Here is a 17,779-nt window from a genome sequence, read left to right on the forward strand (position 1 = left end):
ATATTTAAAGCAAACTTGCAACTAAATATCAAAAGACAAAAAAATAAAATAAAAAAACAATTAAAAGAGGACAAAGAACTTGAATGGACATTTCTCCAAAGAAAATATACAAATGGCTAACAGCACATAAAAAGATGTTTGACATCATTACTTATTAGGGAAATGCAAATCAAAACCATGAGGGAAAAAAAAAGCCATAATGAGAAACCAATCCACACCCCCTAGGATGGCTATAATAAAAAGAAAACAAAAAGAATAGTAAGTGTTAGTGAGACTGTAGGTAAAGTGAAACCCTCTTACATGGCTGGAGAAGGTAAAATAAGACAGGCACTGTGGAAAACAGTTTGACAATTCCTCAACAAGTTAAACATAGACACACCACATGGCCCAGCAATTCCACTCCTAGGTATTAAATTAGGCATGAAAACAGGTACTCAAGTGGAAACTTGTGTATGAATGTTCATGGAAGCACTATTCATATAACCAAAAGATGAAAACAGCCCAATGTCCACCAACAGATGAATGAATAAACAAAATGTGGTATATATCCATACAATGAAATATTACTCAACCATAAAAAGAACCAAGTACTCATACAGGTTATAAAATGAATGAAACTCGAAAACAGTGTGCTAAATGAAAAATCCCAGATAGAAAAGTCTACATATTGTATAATTCCACTTAGATGAAAAGGCAGAATAGGAAAATCCATATGGGAAGCAGATTAATGGTTGCCAGGGGCTGAAGAAAGGGAGAAATGGTGAGTAAATGCTTAATGAGTACAGGGTTCCTGTTTAGGATTATAGAAAAAGTTCAGGAACTAGACTTCAGCAACAGTTACAAAACATGTACTTACTGCCACTGAAATTATACACTTTAAAATGGCTGAAGTGGTACACTTCATGTTATATTTTACTGCAAATAGAAAAAAAAAGATCCTATTCTGTATCAAGGAAAAAGAAAGTAATTCTGCTTAACTTTTCTGGGATTGTTGTGCCAGTTTGGGAGCATGCTAGTTTGGTTTCTTGAAACTGCTCCTTACTAGCTAAGACTGTTTTTCTCACAACGTACGCAAAACTAGAATGTCTTTCCTAAAAGTATTAACTCTGCACATATGCATGTATAAAATTATTATTACTTTTTGAGAGATGAGGGAGGAAGGGAAGAGGGAGGAGGGAGGGAGAAAGAAAGACAGAGAGAGGGCGCATACAAAGGAGGAGGCAGGGGCAGAGGGAGAGAGATAATTTTAAGAAGACTCCATGCCCAGCTCGGAGCGAGATGTGGGGATCATCTCACCAGCCCGAGCTCACAACCGGAGTCAAAATCAAGAGTCAGACACTTAATCAACTGAGCCACCCAAGAGCCCATGAAATTAAAATTCTGTTTATCAATTTATTAAGTGCTTTTGAAATCATGAATGGCTACAGGGGAAGAAAAGATATCTCTATGTAAATACAATTGGAAAAATCCTGTTTCCTATATAATAATGTAAGCAATTTTCTTTCTTTCTTTCTTTTTTTTTTTTTTTTTGTAAAGATTTATTTATTTAATGGAGAGAGAGAGAGAGAAGGGGAGGGGCAGAGGGAGGGGGAGAGAATCTCAAGCAGATTCCCCGCTAAGCCCAGAGCTTGATGTGGGGCTCAATCTCATAAACCTGAGATCACTACCTGAGCCGAAATCAAGAGTCAGACTGAGCCACCCAGGCACCCCAGTGGAAGCAATTTTCTAACTGTAGGCTCAGAAGCATGCATTTTTTTTTCTGTTCATTGGAAAGCTGTGAAGGAAATCTCTTCAACGAAAACATTAAAGCCTACACTCAGCAATATTAGAATTATTCCACTTTGAACAGTGGTGTGAAAAACAGTAATTTAATGAGCATTGGAAGAGCAATTATTTCCCTCAACAATTTTTTTTGTGGCTAACTCCCGCTATTACTGGTTATTTTGCACTAAACATTTTAATTAAAATGCTACTATTCCTTCAGATTAGAATTTAATATATCCTTTCTTTTCAACTTAATTTACAACTATGAGCAGTCATAAAATGAAAATGTTTCTGAAACTGCCATGAAACAAGCAAATCTTATCTGGATACATCCAAACAACAACAAAAAAATGTGGTCAGCACCTATAAACCAATTCTATAGAAAAAAGACAAACATAATCACAATAATCTCAATAAAATATTATCATTTAAAAGTACCCACTATAAGTTTTCTTTTTACAATGAAAATTATCTGTTACTTAAGGTTAAAAGTGTAAAGGATTTATAGTCAAATGTAAAAATGGAGTGAAATGTTGTTTAATATAATTACATCTAAAATTAAGAAAAATATATCACACACAAAAAATCTGAACTTTCTGATGATATATTTTCAAAACCCCATTAGACTACCCAAGAAGCATCTTTACATTTACATTTACGTATTAGAATTTAGAAAAAATGAATTAGACATTAAAGTCAGAAATAACTTTATAGATAACCCTAAAAGTTGTTTTACTTCTGTAGGCACTTAAATCTTAACATTCATTATTGTTATTACAAGGTTTTGTTAAAGAAATGCTTTTAGGATAAAAATTTTTTACAAAAATTCAAGAAACTATGAGAATTCTAAGGAAGTCCCTTATTAAACATTCTGAAATATTACAGACCCTTAAGATAACCCGAAGTCTACTTGACTATCACATGAACACAAGCTCTAAGCTTAAACCACATCAAAAGCAGTCTTCTGTTTGGGAAGATTAGAATTATGCTACCCTAAGTTATTCTCTTCACTTTCAAAGGCCTTCCCATCCTCATCAAATAATGATTTGCTTCAAAGATCCATTATATAGGTTTATCCAAGGGACATAATATCAAAGAAAACTTAACTCTCCATTATAATTTTTAAAAAGGCTAGAAAAGGGGAGTCTTCCTTTTCATAAAGAAAAGCTGGTCCTCTTTTAAAACCCTACTCTGCCATTTTAGTACTAATGTCAATTACATCTAAATTCAATTTGTAGAGTTATTACACTGTCCAGTGTAGAGGAAGAAAGGAAATGAATACCTATAGGCATTAACATGGTATTCATAATGGAACTTGATCTCTGTCGGGTTTAAAGACTGACAAAAGAATGTTCTTTTACTCTAAGTTAATTTTACGTCTTAGATTGCTAGGCTAACAGTTCAGGAAAGAAAATTTTGAATAGAAGCCAGATTTTGAAAGAAGTTTCAGAATAACATTTTAGTGAAAGAACAGATTAGATCGGTTTCAAATGGAAATGTTTAAGAGAACACATACATGTCTAATCACAAATGGAGGTTTATCTGTTTCTTTTTTGAATTCATAGGGTCCCAGATTTAAATGGGCCAGCCGCCGCCTGGTGTCTTCAGATAGCTCACACATGCGTCTTTTTGTGTAGGGAGATGGAGAGTGTGATTTTGAAGAAATGGTAGGCTGTTCGTAGTTTTTTGCATTTATGCAATATTTATTTCTCTCAGGTGACTTGGATTTTTTCTTTTGTGATCTTGATGTTCTGGTCTGCAGTCTGCCATGTGATTTTTCAACTGGAGCCGTATGGTAAATAAATTTATCCTAAACATTAAAAATAAAAATAAAAATTAACTTGGTCAGAAGATACATGTAGGGATATTTGTATATCTATAAATTACATATAGAAAAAAACTTCAAAAATTAATTTAAGGCACATACAATCTATCAAACCCAACTAGATTAGTCTTTCTTATCTATGCTAAGTTACTCTTTGTCTAGTAGTTAATAAAGTCCATGGTATTTCTTAAGTCTAACAAGTACTTATGAAAATAAAAGCATAATATTTAACCACTTGAAAAACCTAAGAAACAAGGTCAGAAAAATTAGTTTTCAGTGTTCTAAAAAATTAACAAAAACATTGGTTTATCATTTGTAATTAAGTTTCCAAGTAATTGGTTATATAATTTAAGAGGGGTTTTTTTTGTGTGTGTTTTTTTTTTGTTTGTTTTAGGACAGTGTGTGTGAATGTTGGGGGAGGGAAGTGGAAGATGGATGGAATCTTAAGAAGACTCCATGCTGAGCATGGAGCTCAATGTGGGGCTCAATCTCACACACCTGAGATCATAATCCCTGAGGAAATCAAGAGTCAGAGGCTTAACTGACTGAGCCACCTGATGCCCCAAGAGGGCTCTCTTTAGTAATGTTACAAACAGACATGGCTAATTCGTTGCTTATGAAATCTTTCCGGAGACAACTATTAAAGTAAGTTTCATTTACACTGCTATGATTAAAAACATATATACAATGTGAACATCTGAAAAACAGCTTTATACATATTTTCATGAAATATATATCTGGATTATACAAGGTGATTAGGATTTTAAGATCTCTTCTAAAATAAAACTTTACAATTCAATGACCAATAGTCATATCATCTTAATTCTGGTTCCATATTTTTATAAAAGTAAAAAGACGTAAAAGACACATTTAAACTTTAATGACTAGTACTCTACTAGTAAAACTGGTTAGCAGTCTAAAAATTTTTAAAAAGTAAGTGTTACATTTCTAAATTTTTTTTGCGTTATTAGGATAACATTTTATTTAGTCTCTGCCTTATGGGTGCCTTAAAATTTGGATTACAAGTAAATAATATAAGACCTCGATTCATTATCTAGAATTATAATATTTCTAATATTAGAGAAAATGGACAGGTGAGAAACTTTGTCTTCTTAACTTTAATCATTTAAAAAAACCCATCACTCCTACCTCCTTCTCTATTTTCTCAACCCCTCCTTCCCTACTCACTAAGGGTATCTATTCTAAGTAAATATTAAAACATAAATGTGATATAGAAGGGAAGAGGGCCAAATATTTTTAAAAAGAAGATAAACAGGAAAAATATATATTTTCCTAACTGGAAAATAAGTCCTTGAATTTAATACAAACCTGCAGCATCAGATTTTTTCCTCATCTCTCCTCTACAGCTGTTGATATGCTCCCGGTCCTTCTCCCACCTTGCTCAATGACTTCAACAAGTAATTCAGAATTTCCTACCTTATCACACTTCATCTATCTCTATGACATCACACTGAGGCACAGAAGCAGGAACGTTAGCACACACAAGGACTTCTGAGGTGTAATAAATGTTCAAGCAGTGAATCTTTCCAAGACCTTGGACTTGGACTTCTATTTCTCAGCTTTCATTGCTTTTTTCCACCTCATCTTAGATTTCATCATTACGCAGATCCATTGCATTTGAAACTCTGAAAATCCCTTGCTGACCAAAACTACTTTTCCTCATTCTACTCCTTTTATTCTCACTGAATCTGCTACCGGCTGACCTCTTTTTCCCCAGACCTTCATATATTTTTAGTATCTCTTACCTCCAGACCCAGATAAACCCAATAGCACCCACTTCAGCACTGCTGTGAAGTTCCTCCTTACCTGCCTTTGATTATACAAAACCTAAAATAACTAACCCCATCTTCTTCCTTCATGACAACTTTTGAATGTTGAATACTATAGAGGAAGTTCTAAACATATGTAGTATAGATACATGCTGTCTAACTCAACCAGATCCTTAATGTATCCTGTTACTGCACAGGAAAACTTAAAATAGTGGCTGTTATATGCTGGTAACAAGATGGCTCCCTTTGGCCAACAGGAGAATAGCTTGGGATACAAAGAGAGACTTGAAAAGTGCTATTGTCTTTTATTCCTTTTTTTGAAAACCTCCCTGCTTCCATATGAATGAGCCAAAATTAGCCTACTAGATGATGAAAGTCTTGTAGCCACCATCCCAGCTAAAATCAAGCAATTATGAGAAATGTAATGTCCCTCCCAGACCAAAAACTCAGCCAACTACCAGATACGAATGAAGCCATCCTAGATCATTCAGCCCTGGCCTCGTCAGTTCAGACCAAAAGAATCACCCAACCAATCCACAGAACTGTGAAAAATGGTTTGTTTTAAGCCACTAAGTTAGTGTCACTTTTTACACAGCAAAAACTACCTGATGCAGCATACAAATTAATACAACTACTATTGATATTGAACTAATATTAAATTCTACCTTTAGTAGGTACAAAAAGTAAGTAGAAAACTAGTTTAATTAAAACTAGTTTAATTTCAGAAAAATCACAAAAATATAATTTTTTCAATCCATTCAACTGGTGACAGTTAAAAATAACATGCCAAAAGGAATAAAGTTTATAAGTATTTGTAAACTTAAATATTTTTATAGCCTCTTTTACTCATTCTTCTTCTAAAAACCAAAATGGCTTGTCTCATTCTTATTTTTGAACCTGAAAATGCTGCTTTGTAATCACTAAAATTTTAATTGTAACTAATACTTTTTAAAAATCAGATTTATCACATTCTTAAATAAGGTCAAATAAGATCAAAATTCTGGCTGTTAACATTTAAAATTTTAATGTGCAAGTGTATACTTTGTTGTGCCTACCAGATAATGTTTTCTATCTTGTATTTTAACTACTGTCTTGTCTCCTAATTATCATTTTAAAAGAAATCTTAGTAAGAGCCATCAAATTCATTAATTATATGTTATGTGCCAGACACATCACCTATTCTCTAATTTAATCTTTACGGCAGTCTTGTGAGGAAATTGAACCCAGATCCATCTGATTCTGAGGCATATTTGCTTAAACACTGTCTGATTCTAAGACCCATCCTATTTTCTTACATCTGTTCAGTAAAGAACAAATGACAAATAGTGAAATAGCAAGTTAAATAAAGAAACGAGTCTTCCCAAAAGTTTACAGAGGAAAATGTTAGTTCCTAAGCCTAATGAAACTACTGATGATGGCGCAATTTTACATTTACAAAAGACTTTCAACCAAGCTGTACACTTGGGATTGTCCTTTTCTGTGCATATGCCATAGTTCATACCAAAAAAAAAAAGACTTTTCTATCCACTCACTAGAAGGACATACCCCAAGGAGGAGAAAAAATTTTTATCTAAGTTCAGGTAAAATACTGTTAACAATTTACAAATATACACAGTGCATAACTCAAAACAGGTCAGTAACATCTTTGCATTTGGCAAGCATGTTATTTAGATCTCTAATAGCTGCATTTCAGTTTGCATTTCAAAGATAATTAACTATAGCCAAACAGGCACACTATGTATCTTGCTAAACAAAATAAGAATGATCCCCTTGTAATTTTATATAATCGCACTTTACCTTTCTTAGCTTACATCACTGTTACCGTCCTTAACAAATGTACTCTGAAACTGAGAATGCAGTAAATTAATACTGCACTCTTTCCATCATAGGTCCAGTCCTGTCTTGTTTGGGTCCTCTGGGCTTTATATGTTAGTGGCTCTTCATCACAGCCTAGTCATTGTTACCTAATCATAATGCAACTGCATATGAGTGAAGCCTAGACATTACTAGCTAACCTATGGTCAAGGCAGTAAGATGATCCTAGTGACTCAGTGAAAAAGTTAGACAAGAATGAAATATTAGGTCCAGATATCTCAGTTTACTAAAGGCAGTTTTTACAAACAGAGAAAGTACTTAGGTTGGACAGTCCAAGCTTCCCTTGGTCTGATTACACCATATGGCCGTCAGACTGAGCAAGAGTCATATAAGAATTAGAGACACTCAAGAAACCATACTCATTAAACACCAATATCCCTGCATGAGAACCTCTGGTCACATTTGCTAAAAGGTATCCTTTGAACTTTCTGCAGCCACCTTTAACTTCTATAAGATTTATAGAAGCCTCAGATCTAGTTCTCCATGGGACTTTTTGATCTCAACACCTTTCTGGCAGGCTGGTTAAAAAAAAAAAGGCCCATGGAGTTACAAAATAATAGCAATAACATCATGGCGCCTTCTATCATGTATACCAAACTCTTTCCTCTCCCATGTAAGATGCAACCAAATTGCTAAATGCCTCTGATAGTTGTTTTGCTTAAACTGAAGAATAACCCCCCAAAGTGAAAAGAGTTACAGCCAAAATACAAGAATAATTCTTGCCCAATGCCCATAAATATGAACAAATAAGTTAAACCATTAAATACTTTAAATAAATGAGTTCAACCTGAGTGCGGCACTTCCTTGAACTTATCAGACATTCAGTAATCACTGAGGTTGTAGAAAATTCCAGCTTTGGAGCAATTCCCTGAGGGGAAAAAGGGTAGTATTACATATTTCAATTTAAAAAAAATAGAATTATTAGTGATAAAATTATGACCTGAAGTAACAGATACCTGTCAAGATTTAGCTGCTTCATTTGTTAGTTTGACCTTATTAAAGATAAAGACAATACAGTGATGCTAAATTTTGGCAAGAAACCATTTCATTGCTGATGATTCCCATAAAAGTGATTATATTACCTTTATGTAAAAATTACTATATTTTTTCATTGTCAAGTACTTCCCTGTCAAATTATTCTAAGATTTTAAACTATGATAAAATATGAAAGTCATAAATATATAAGAACACTTAGTGGATTTGAGTTCTTTTTACTTTTACAAATTAAGACATACTTAACTATATACTCAAGAAACACTTTGGATAGTCTCCTCATGTTAAAAAAAATTACAGCTTCTAGATATGCAGTTCCTGAAAACAGAAGAGAAAGAAGTCTCTACCAATACCTCCAACATTTTTTTGCCATAATGTATAGGTTACACTCAGATCCATGAATGAACCTGGCTTCTGTTTCTCACAACCTTTCAAACATCAGCTTGAACACGGTTTTAAAATAAGTGGAGACAAATGGTAAAATTCAAAAGAAGAGTCACGAAGCACCTGCCTAGATATTTGGAAGCATACCAGTTGTATATTCACCAAAGCATTAAAAGACACGTGTAGGCCCAGTGCAACTTTATTCTAACATAGCTGAAGTCAGATATTTGTCCTTTACAGATCCAGCCTCTAACATACTAACTTGGGAGTTTCAACCACCGTATTACAGAAAAGGTAAATACACGTTGCCTAAGAATTAACTAAATATAATTCTGCAAATGTAACTTTTACTAATGAAGTCCATAATGCCCACTTATTAGTTACCCTGTTGCCTAACAGGATATTACTTAGCAGTTTAAAACAAGAGTAAACACTTATTATCTCAGATAGTTTCTATGGTTCGGGAATCTGGCAGAGGCTGAACGGGGTGGTTCTGGCTTGAGATCTCTCATGAGATTACAGTCAAGATGTTGTTTTGGTTGCTGTCATCTGCAGGTTTGCCTGGGGCAGGAAGATCTGCTTCCTAAGGCTTGTTCAGATAGCTCTTGGCTGGAGGCCTCAGTTCTTTTCCAGCTTTTAGCAAGAGGACGCAGCTCCTTTATCCCACAAACCTCTCCTCAAGTGACCTCATGCCACGGCAGCTAGTTCTCCCAAAGCAAAGCAAGGAGGAAGCCATAACTATTTTTAGGACCTAGTCTCCTAAATCTAACACTGTCACATCTATCACATCCTATCTATTAGAGTCCTGAAGTATAGGCCACACTCAAGGACAAAGGAGTTAGACTTCCTTTTCAGCACAGGAGTACCAAAAATTTTGTGGACATATTTTAAAACCACCATGGTTCACCCTCTGACCACATGTTACTTATACTCCTTTCATGTGTCAACCAAACTCATGCTCTACAAAGAAAAGAAAAGAAGAAATGTCTCATCCTTTTACAGCTTCAGCTTGAAATCTAGGATGTTGGCATCTAAGTCAAATCCTTATTCAGCTTCCTTAGATGTGGTTCTTTAAGGATAGTTTCCTAGAATACAGTTCCGTCAGAGTTAGAAGACTTATGAACCACAGAGATAAATTATCTGCCCCACATGTACCCAAAGCACACACATGCGGCAAGTGCAGGGTAATTACTCCAGATATTCTTGTTCAAAAGGGAGAAACTAAGAGTCAGATGGGAATCACTGGCCCATAGAAATTCTAGAATACAGCCAGGAGAACGTTAGAAGTTCCTTGATTAGAAATTTGGTTCTGTTCCTGCCCAGAAATAACTATCTTCTGGGCTCCTCTGGGCTCTTGCTCCTGATCTTTGCATTATAATTCCTTTTCAAGGAGAAGTAGACCATGTTTGGAGCTGCACAATGTTCTGAGTGTGAGTACTGTCAACAGAATTTTGAGGGTCCAAAGGCCTATTCATTTTGTGAGATCTCTCTGCATTTCAGACCAAGCTGGTGGTGTTTCTACCAATATAAGACTCTTAAAAAAACATTTTGGTTCTCATATGAATCTTACTAAAGTTTATTCCATTAGACATGAGCTACACCCTCTCTACACTTGGCTTCTGCTGAGATTGCCCTTAAGCATCTTTGAAAAAAAAAATCAATGTTTGATTAAATTATTTTCTGAGATAACATCTTGGATCTTTCTGAGATTTTAATGAAGGGTTTTATATTTATGCCTTTGGTTTCACTGTCAGACCACAATTTCCCAAAAGTGCCTGGAATGATTTTTCTTCAGAAGTCATTCATTAATTTTAGCATTATTTGCCATCAGGAAAGGCTGGGAATCTTTAGGAACAGTAAGTTCCAACTCATTTTTGCTGAACAGCCTTTCCTTTTGCTTATCTCTGTCCTCTTATATTTTGCTATAAAGCAGCAAGAGAAAACCAAGCAGACCCTCTAACTCTCTATCTCAAAGTCTTAGACACACCATCCATTTCATATTTCTTTCCTTCCCACATTACTGCAGGTGACTGTGTGGCTAAACTTTCCGTCATTACATAACAAGGAACCCTTTTATCCCTAATTTCCAATAACATTTACCTTATTTTCCTGCAAACACACATCTGAATTTCTTCAAGACCTTTCAAGATTTCACAGACATTCTAGCAAAGCCTTTCTAGCTTCTGTCCTCTCTATAGAGGTGTTTGAGTGTCTTCACACATGGCAGTTGGCTTAGCCCAAAGTGACTGATAAAGGAGTGAGAGCAAGGAGGAAGCCACAGTGCATTTAATGACCTGGTCTCCAGTCTAATACTGTCACTTCACCACGTTTTATCTGTTATAGTTACTAAGTATAGTCTGGAGAACTAGCTCTGCCTTTGGAAGAGAGAAATAACAAATCATGTGTGGACATACATTATAACTACCATAGCCTGGATTACAACTTATCACTTTACCCTTCTCCATATATATCACTGGTCACATAGCAAATACTCAGTGTTTTAGCTATTATTTTCACTGAGCTTTCAAAACTAATATGTATCAGTTGGGGTTCTCCAGGAAAACAGAACATATATATAACTAACATGTAATATACTATATTAGTATATAGTATATATATGGGGGGAAGAGATTGATTCATTTTAAGGAATTGGTTCATGTGATTTTGAGAGTGGCAAGCCCAAAATCCAAAGGGCAATCCACAAGCTGGCAACTCAGACAAAAGTTGTTATTGCAGTCTTGAGTGTGAAATTTGTAAGCAAGCTAGCAGGCTATAAACTCAGGAAGTATTTTTTTTTAATTTTTTAATTTCTTTTCTTTTAATTTTTTCAATTTATTTATTTTCAGAAAAACAGTATTCATTATTTTTTCACCACACCCAGTGCTCCATGCAATCCGTGCCCTCTGTAATACCCACCACCTGGTACCTCAACCTCCCACCCACCCCCGCCACTTCTTTCTTTTTGTTTTTGAGATTTTACTTATTTATTTGACACAGAGAGAAAGCACAGAAGAAGAGGGAGAGGGAGAAGCAGACTGAGCAGGAAGCCCCACACAGGGCTCAATCCCAGGACCCTGGGATCATGACCTGAGCCAAAAGCTGATGCCCAACCGACTGAGCCACCCAGGTGCTCCTCAGGAAGTATTTCTACATAACAGTTTTGAGGCAGAATTCCTTATTGTTCAGGAAACCTCAGTTTTTGCTCTTTAGGCCTCAACTAATTGGGTGAGATCCACCTACATTGCAATAGTAATCTATACTTAAAGTCAACTGCTTGTAAATATTAATTACATCTACACAATACTTTCACAGTAACATCTAGACTAGCATTTGGCCAAACAACTGGCACCATAACCTAACCAAGTTGACACATAAAATTAATTAGACTCCATCTCAAGTGTCAGTTCCTCTATGAAGTCTGTAAGATGTGATTCATTCATTCAATTCAATCAAGTGGCATTTAAGTACCTACTTCATGCAAAGTACTGTGCTAAGAGTTAAGTTCAAAGATGAGAAGGCCACAGATGCTGTTTGTATGGAGTACACAGCCTTAAAGGGGATTAATATCAGCACTGTAATCATCTCCACAGCCATCAGCATGTCACTCATACTTCAGAGTGTTCTCCATGCCAGGTACTGCTATAACCATTTATGTTTCATTAATGTACCCAGCAGCCCTATGAGATCTTCATATGATAGTGCTTTGCTCAAGTTTAGTCAGGTAGTCTGCAAGAGTGCCAAGATTTAATCCCAGAAGAACCCCTTGCCACAGCAATGGGTTCAAGACTCAGATGTCACAAGAATTCTGAGGAAGGGTGCACTGTCAACTGCCAGGACAATAAACTACTGATGGTAGTGTTTTATACATTTAAATAGAATAATTGATATGACTGGACTTTTATCTGCCATTTCGCTCTGCAGTTTACATGTGCCATATCTTTTGATTCTTCCATTCTTTCTAGGAATCTCACCTGTTGTCTACATGGCTTGGTGGTCATCCAATCTACCTATAAACGTTCCACTCTTCGTTGATTATCTGTATGTGGCTTGGGGAATACATTCAAAGATAGTCAGGTCTGTAATTTCTACTGAATTTCACTTTTTGCTGGGCACTCATGGTCTCGTCACATGTACATTGTTTCAGAGTCAGCCAGGAATGGGTGGAGAGCTTATCTCAGCCCTTCTATTGCTCCCTTAATTCTGTGAACTTTTTGGCAGATGGGCTGCTCCCTCTAGTTGGCTGCTCCCTCTAGTTGAAACTGCCATTGGCCTATCAAAGTTATGGCGTTTCTTCAACCACTTGCATCCAAATCCAGTGAAGACACACTGCCTGTCCTTACGATTCTGACACCAATTCCAATGTGTAGGTTTTCCAATAGCACCAAGCAATTCTCTGTGACACCAGGTAGGGGTCCTATAATTTTTTTTTTAATTTTTAAAGATTTTATTTATTTATTTGACAGACAGAGATAACAAGTAGGCAGAGAAGCAGGCAGAGAGAGAGGCGGAAGCAGGCTCCCTGCTGAGCAGAGAGCCCGATGCGAGGCTCGATCCCAGGACCCTGGGACCATGACCTGAGCCAAAGGCAGAGGCTTTAACCCACTGAGCCACCCAGGCGCCCCGGGGTCCTATAATTTAACTCAGTTCTGACACCAGCTACCTGGCAATAGCATTAGATCCCAGAGGTTAAGGAATCAGTCCCACCAGACTGTGCCTACCCCACTTCAGATGCAATCACAAGTCTCGGTTGTTACCTGTGTTCCTGACAAATTGGGTATAATTTGAAGGCCCCCGTGACAGCCACCCCAGTTCAATTTACTGGCTAGAGAGGCTCACACAACTCAGGAAATAGTTTACTGTTTACCAATTTACTACAAAAGAATATGATAAAGGATACAGATGAACAGACAGATGGAAGAGATTCATGGAGCAAAGTATGTGGGAAGGGACATGGAGCAATGCCTTCTCCAGGGAAACCACTTTCCTAGGAGCTGCCTCCATGAGTCCAGCAACCTAACAGCTCTCTAAACCCAGGCCCTTTGTTTTTTTATGGAGGCTTTATTACATAGGCAAGATTGATTAAATCACTGGCCATTGGTATTTTAATGCAATCTCCAGCCTCAAGGGTCTTAAAGTCCTAACCCTCTAATAGCAGGGTTGTTCCTCCTGGCAACCAGCCCCCATCCTTAGGTTACCTAGAAGCTTTCCAAAAGTCACCTCATTAATGTAACAAAAGACACCTTTACTGCTCCCCATCACTTAGGAAATGCGGAGGATTTTGGGAGCTCTGTACCAGAACAAGAATAAAGACCAAATATATATTTCTTACTTTAAATCACAGTATCGCAGTCTCACCCTTCAAAATTGATTCTGACCTCTCTGGTAGCAGAGCTTCTGATTTTTCTGCCCAGCCCCAGGATTGGTGAAGCTACAATTCTCATTGGCCTCACAAGGTATGGGAGCTGTCCCAGGCAAGAAGATCCATGCAGCCGCCATTTTTATCCAAAGCTTTAGCCATTATTTAAGCATAAACACTTTTTTTTTTAATAGTTCCAATTGGTTAACATACAGTGCAATATTAGTTTCAGGTGTATAACATAGTTATTGCCAGTTAGTTTCCGGTGTTCTGAAATTGTTTTTTGTGATAATTTTGTCCAGTTTTATACCTGTTTTTGTATGGAGAGAGGAACTACAACCTCTTCAAACCACCATTACCAGAAGTCTTAATTTATATATTTATGTGTGTGTGTGTATTTTTTGCCTTAGTAAATGAAGAAGATACTTATTAATGGTCCATACTTCGATGTTTATATTGCCAATTTGGTATAATACTGCATTTTAATTTACTTTCAAAACACCATAATTTTAAAATCATATTTTTTTCATTGCAAGCTTGCATAAATTTGCTGAAACACTCTTTGAAGGTTTTTATAATACAGAAGATGGCTAATAGACACTGATAATATCCCAAAGGAAGTATATTTTCATAGATTTGCTAGTTAGTCAACTTTAACACTTCTAGCAAGCTGAAATTGCTATTTCCCAGAACAGAGTATATCATAAACCTAGACCCAAGGGAAAAGTATTTAATTCACCATATTGGCTCATGGATCACCCCACCTTCCTTACTCATACAGCTTTAACATTTTATAAAGGTAGTAAAAAAATGTTTGTCCAAATTATTTCAACCTAGACATCTTTTGCTATTCTTCTTCTTTGAAATAGCAGGGTCTTCTCTCAGTTTCTCTAAGCAGAAGACATTTTCTGGCATAAATATATTTTTAAATCACCCAACGAAAGTTGAAAGGAGTTGGGGGAAAGGATGGTAGAGTTGGCTGTCACAATGCTGCTTTCACTTTTAGGTATATAAATGTATATTTCCATGACATGAACATACAACAATTAATCTATCCAAACTCTTACTAATGAGCATTTAAATCATTTTGATTTTTCACTATTATGAACAATGCTATCAATGAACATCACTAGGAAGGCTCTTAGTATACCAGAGAGAATACATTTTCATGTTACATACCTATAAGGCAAGAGGCTATGAGAATCTTTGCTTTTACTAGATAATTCTGAATTGTGGTGGTTCCAGCTTACATGGCATAGCAGCATGTAAGAGTTTTTCATACTTCTAATATTGTCAGATTTTATTAAATTTTACCAACCCTATGGCTATAAGAATGAAATCACCAGGTTGTTTTAGTTTGGATTTCCCTATATGCTAATGAAATTGAGCATCTTTTCAAATGTTTATTGGTCTTTCTTTTGAGAGAACAATAAAGAAGAAAGAAGAGACAGACATGGAAAGTAGGAAGGTGGGAGGCAGAAAAAGAAGAGAAAAATCTTAAGAATATAAGGCAAATTAATGCTTGTTAATTCTGGATGAAAGATGCATGGGTTTTGTTCAGATTTCAGTATGTTAAAATAACATCATAATTTCATTAAAAAATTATGTTTTGAACCAAATTAAACTCTGAATTAGTTCTTCACATTTCAGGTATTAAAGCATATGTGGTGGTTTTTGACAATGATCCCACATCACAGATTGATTCAGAAAATTGTAAGCACTTACTCGAAGGCCAGAAATCCTCCTCATGGTAACCTGGCGGTTTGAATCATGGTGTCCAGAAATTTGGTTTGGACCCGGGAACATGAAATCTCGTGTATTTTCATCATATGTAGACAGTGTTTCACCCACTACAAGAAAGATACCCTATGATTCAAATTATAACAAAATATTCTATTTAGAAATAAAATCATCAAGTACAGTATTTATAGTGCCTGATGCCTTACTGAAATTTCTGCTTCAGGGCCTTTTTTTTTCTATGAAATAAAAACTAAAAGAAAGTTATGTTAAATGGATTCCTTATTCAGAAATGTAGTACATATTACTACTTCTCCCTCCCCCTTTTATAGAAGGGAGAAATTCATGTAAATTTTGTGAGTACCTATGTGTTCCAGAGGAAAAAAGTCCTTGTAAACATATCAAGTTGTTATAACATTTACAAATCTAAAATGTAATTACCAGCTCCATAAATTTTTTCTATCTTCCATTCTTTTCTAATTGCCCTTATAAGGCACTAGGTTACATGTTGGAAAAAAAATGAAGGTATTTTCTAGAATCTGTGGTTACACAAATTAGGTATATATGTAATAATCAAAATCTTTAAGGTTACTAAATTTCAGTAACACATAACTCTCCATTTTTCACACAGAATAATTATTTAAGATAGAATTCTCCTAAAAATCACAGAAGTAAATAACAGAAATCAAGCTATCCTCCATATCTTAATTTTAATTTTACCTACCCTGGAAATTTGTAATATTTACTAAATAGTTAAGGTTTTATTCTACCCCCCCCCCATTCCCAGTAACACTCAACACACAAAAACAAAGATAATTACTTTATAAGCAAAAAAATATAGTTTAAGGAAAATCACAAAAACGCAAAGTCAGTTTTTATGAATGGCACAAAATATGCTAGGAGAATAGCACACAATTTTCCACTTCTCTTTATTACTATTTATTCAACTTAAAACAATATAGCCAAACACAATTTATGTCAATCTTTATGTATTTATGTATTTGTGCATAGTGGACCAATCCGAGAAACTCAACATTGTTCTTAATTTGGGAAGAAGGGAAAAATATGTAATTTTTAAAAGCATTCTTTGACATGGGTTTGTATATCAATTACCTTATCAAAATATAATACAGTACCTGGTGGAACTAGTTGAATCAACTCAAACAATGCTGTATCATCTGAAAGTTTAAAGAAAAATTTCCTTAAACAAATTAACAATAAACAAAAATTACTTTATCATGAAAGTATCTAAAAGTCAAAGTAATTGCTGTTTATATATGCTTATATATGTTTATATGTTTATTTATTTGTTTATATGTTTATTTATTTATTTGTTTATGTATATATCTTAGCACATGTTTATGTTTATGTATGTTTATATCTTAGTATACTATGTATATTTTTTGGTTGCTTTGTCTCTTAGGGCTTTATTAATCAATAGTAGAGATTATCCCTTTGATCTCTCTGGGGGTTTTTTCTGATTTTTTTTCTTTTAAGACTATCTTTTTAGAGCAGTTTCAGGTTTACAACAATATTGAGAGGAAAAATACAGAGATTTCCCACATATCCCTGTCCCCACACAGGCAGACCCTCCCCACCATCAACAGCACTCACAGGAATGGCATATTTTTTTTTTTAATAAGGATAAGCCGCCATAGGCATATCATAATCACCCAAAGTCCATGGCTTACCTTGGGGCTCACTCTCTGGGTTTAGACAAATAAATGCATAATGACATATTCCACCATTACAGTATCATTCATAGTATTTTCACTTTCCTGGCTTTCCTCTATGCTTTGCCTGGTCATCTCTCTCCTCCACTTCAATTTGCTCCCACGAGCAGCCACTGATATTCTTACTGTTCCCATAGTTTTGCCTTTTCCAGAATGTCATATTATAATCGCACAGTATTCAGGTTTTTCACATTGGCTTCTTTCACTCAATAACATGCATTTAAGTATCCTTCATGTTGTTCATGGCTTGATAGTTCATTTCTTATAAGTGCTGAATAATATTCATTGTCTGGATGTACCAAATTTTATTAATCCATTCACC

The 17,779-nt window shown here is 35.4% G+C and overlaps 1 protein-coding gene across 3 annotated transcripts in view; it reads right to left on the reverse strand.

Annotated features, from left to right (window-relative positions):
- SPATA6 (spermatogenesis associated 6) overlaps positions 1-17,779 on the reverse strand; it is a 155,808-nt gene that overhangs the window by 80,094 nt on the left and 57,935 nt on the right. For 2 of the 3 annotated variants that reach the window (XM_044238191.1, XM_044238189.1), the window contains exons 4-7: positions 16,861-16,902; positions 15,713-15,837; positions 8,042-8,122; positions 3,281-3,574 (exon numbers count right to left, since the gene is read on the reverse strand). In XM_044238191.1, the coding sequence (XP_044094126.1) occupies positions 3,281-3,574; positions 8,042-8,122; positions 15,713-15,837; positions 16,861-16,902 (542 nt within the window). The remainder of the gene's footprint in view (positions 1-3,280; positions 3,575-8,041; positions 8,123-15,712; positions 15,838-16,860; positions 16,903-17,779) is intronic. The other variant, XM_044238190.1, reaches the window with a different exon arrangement.

Source organism: Neovison vison, chromosome 2, assembly GCF_020171115.1.
Source record: "Neovison vison isolate M4711 chromosome 2, ASM_NN_V1, whole genome shotgun sequence".
Classification (NCBI taxonomy): Eukaryota; Metazoa; Chordata; class Mammalia; order Carnivora; family Mustelidae; genus Neogale; species Neogale vison.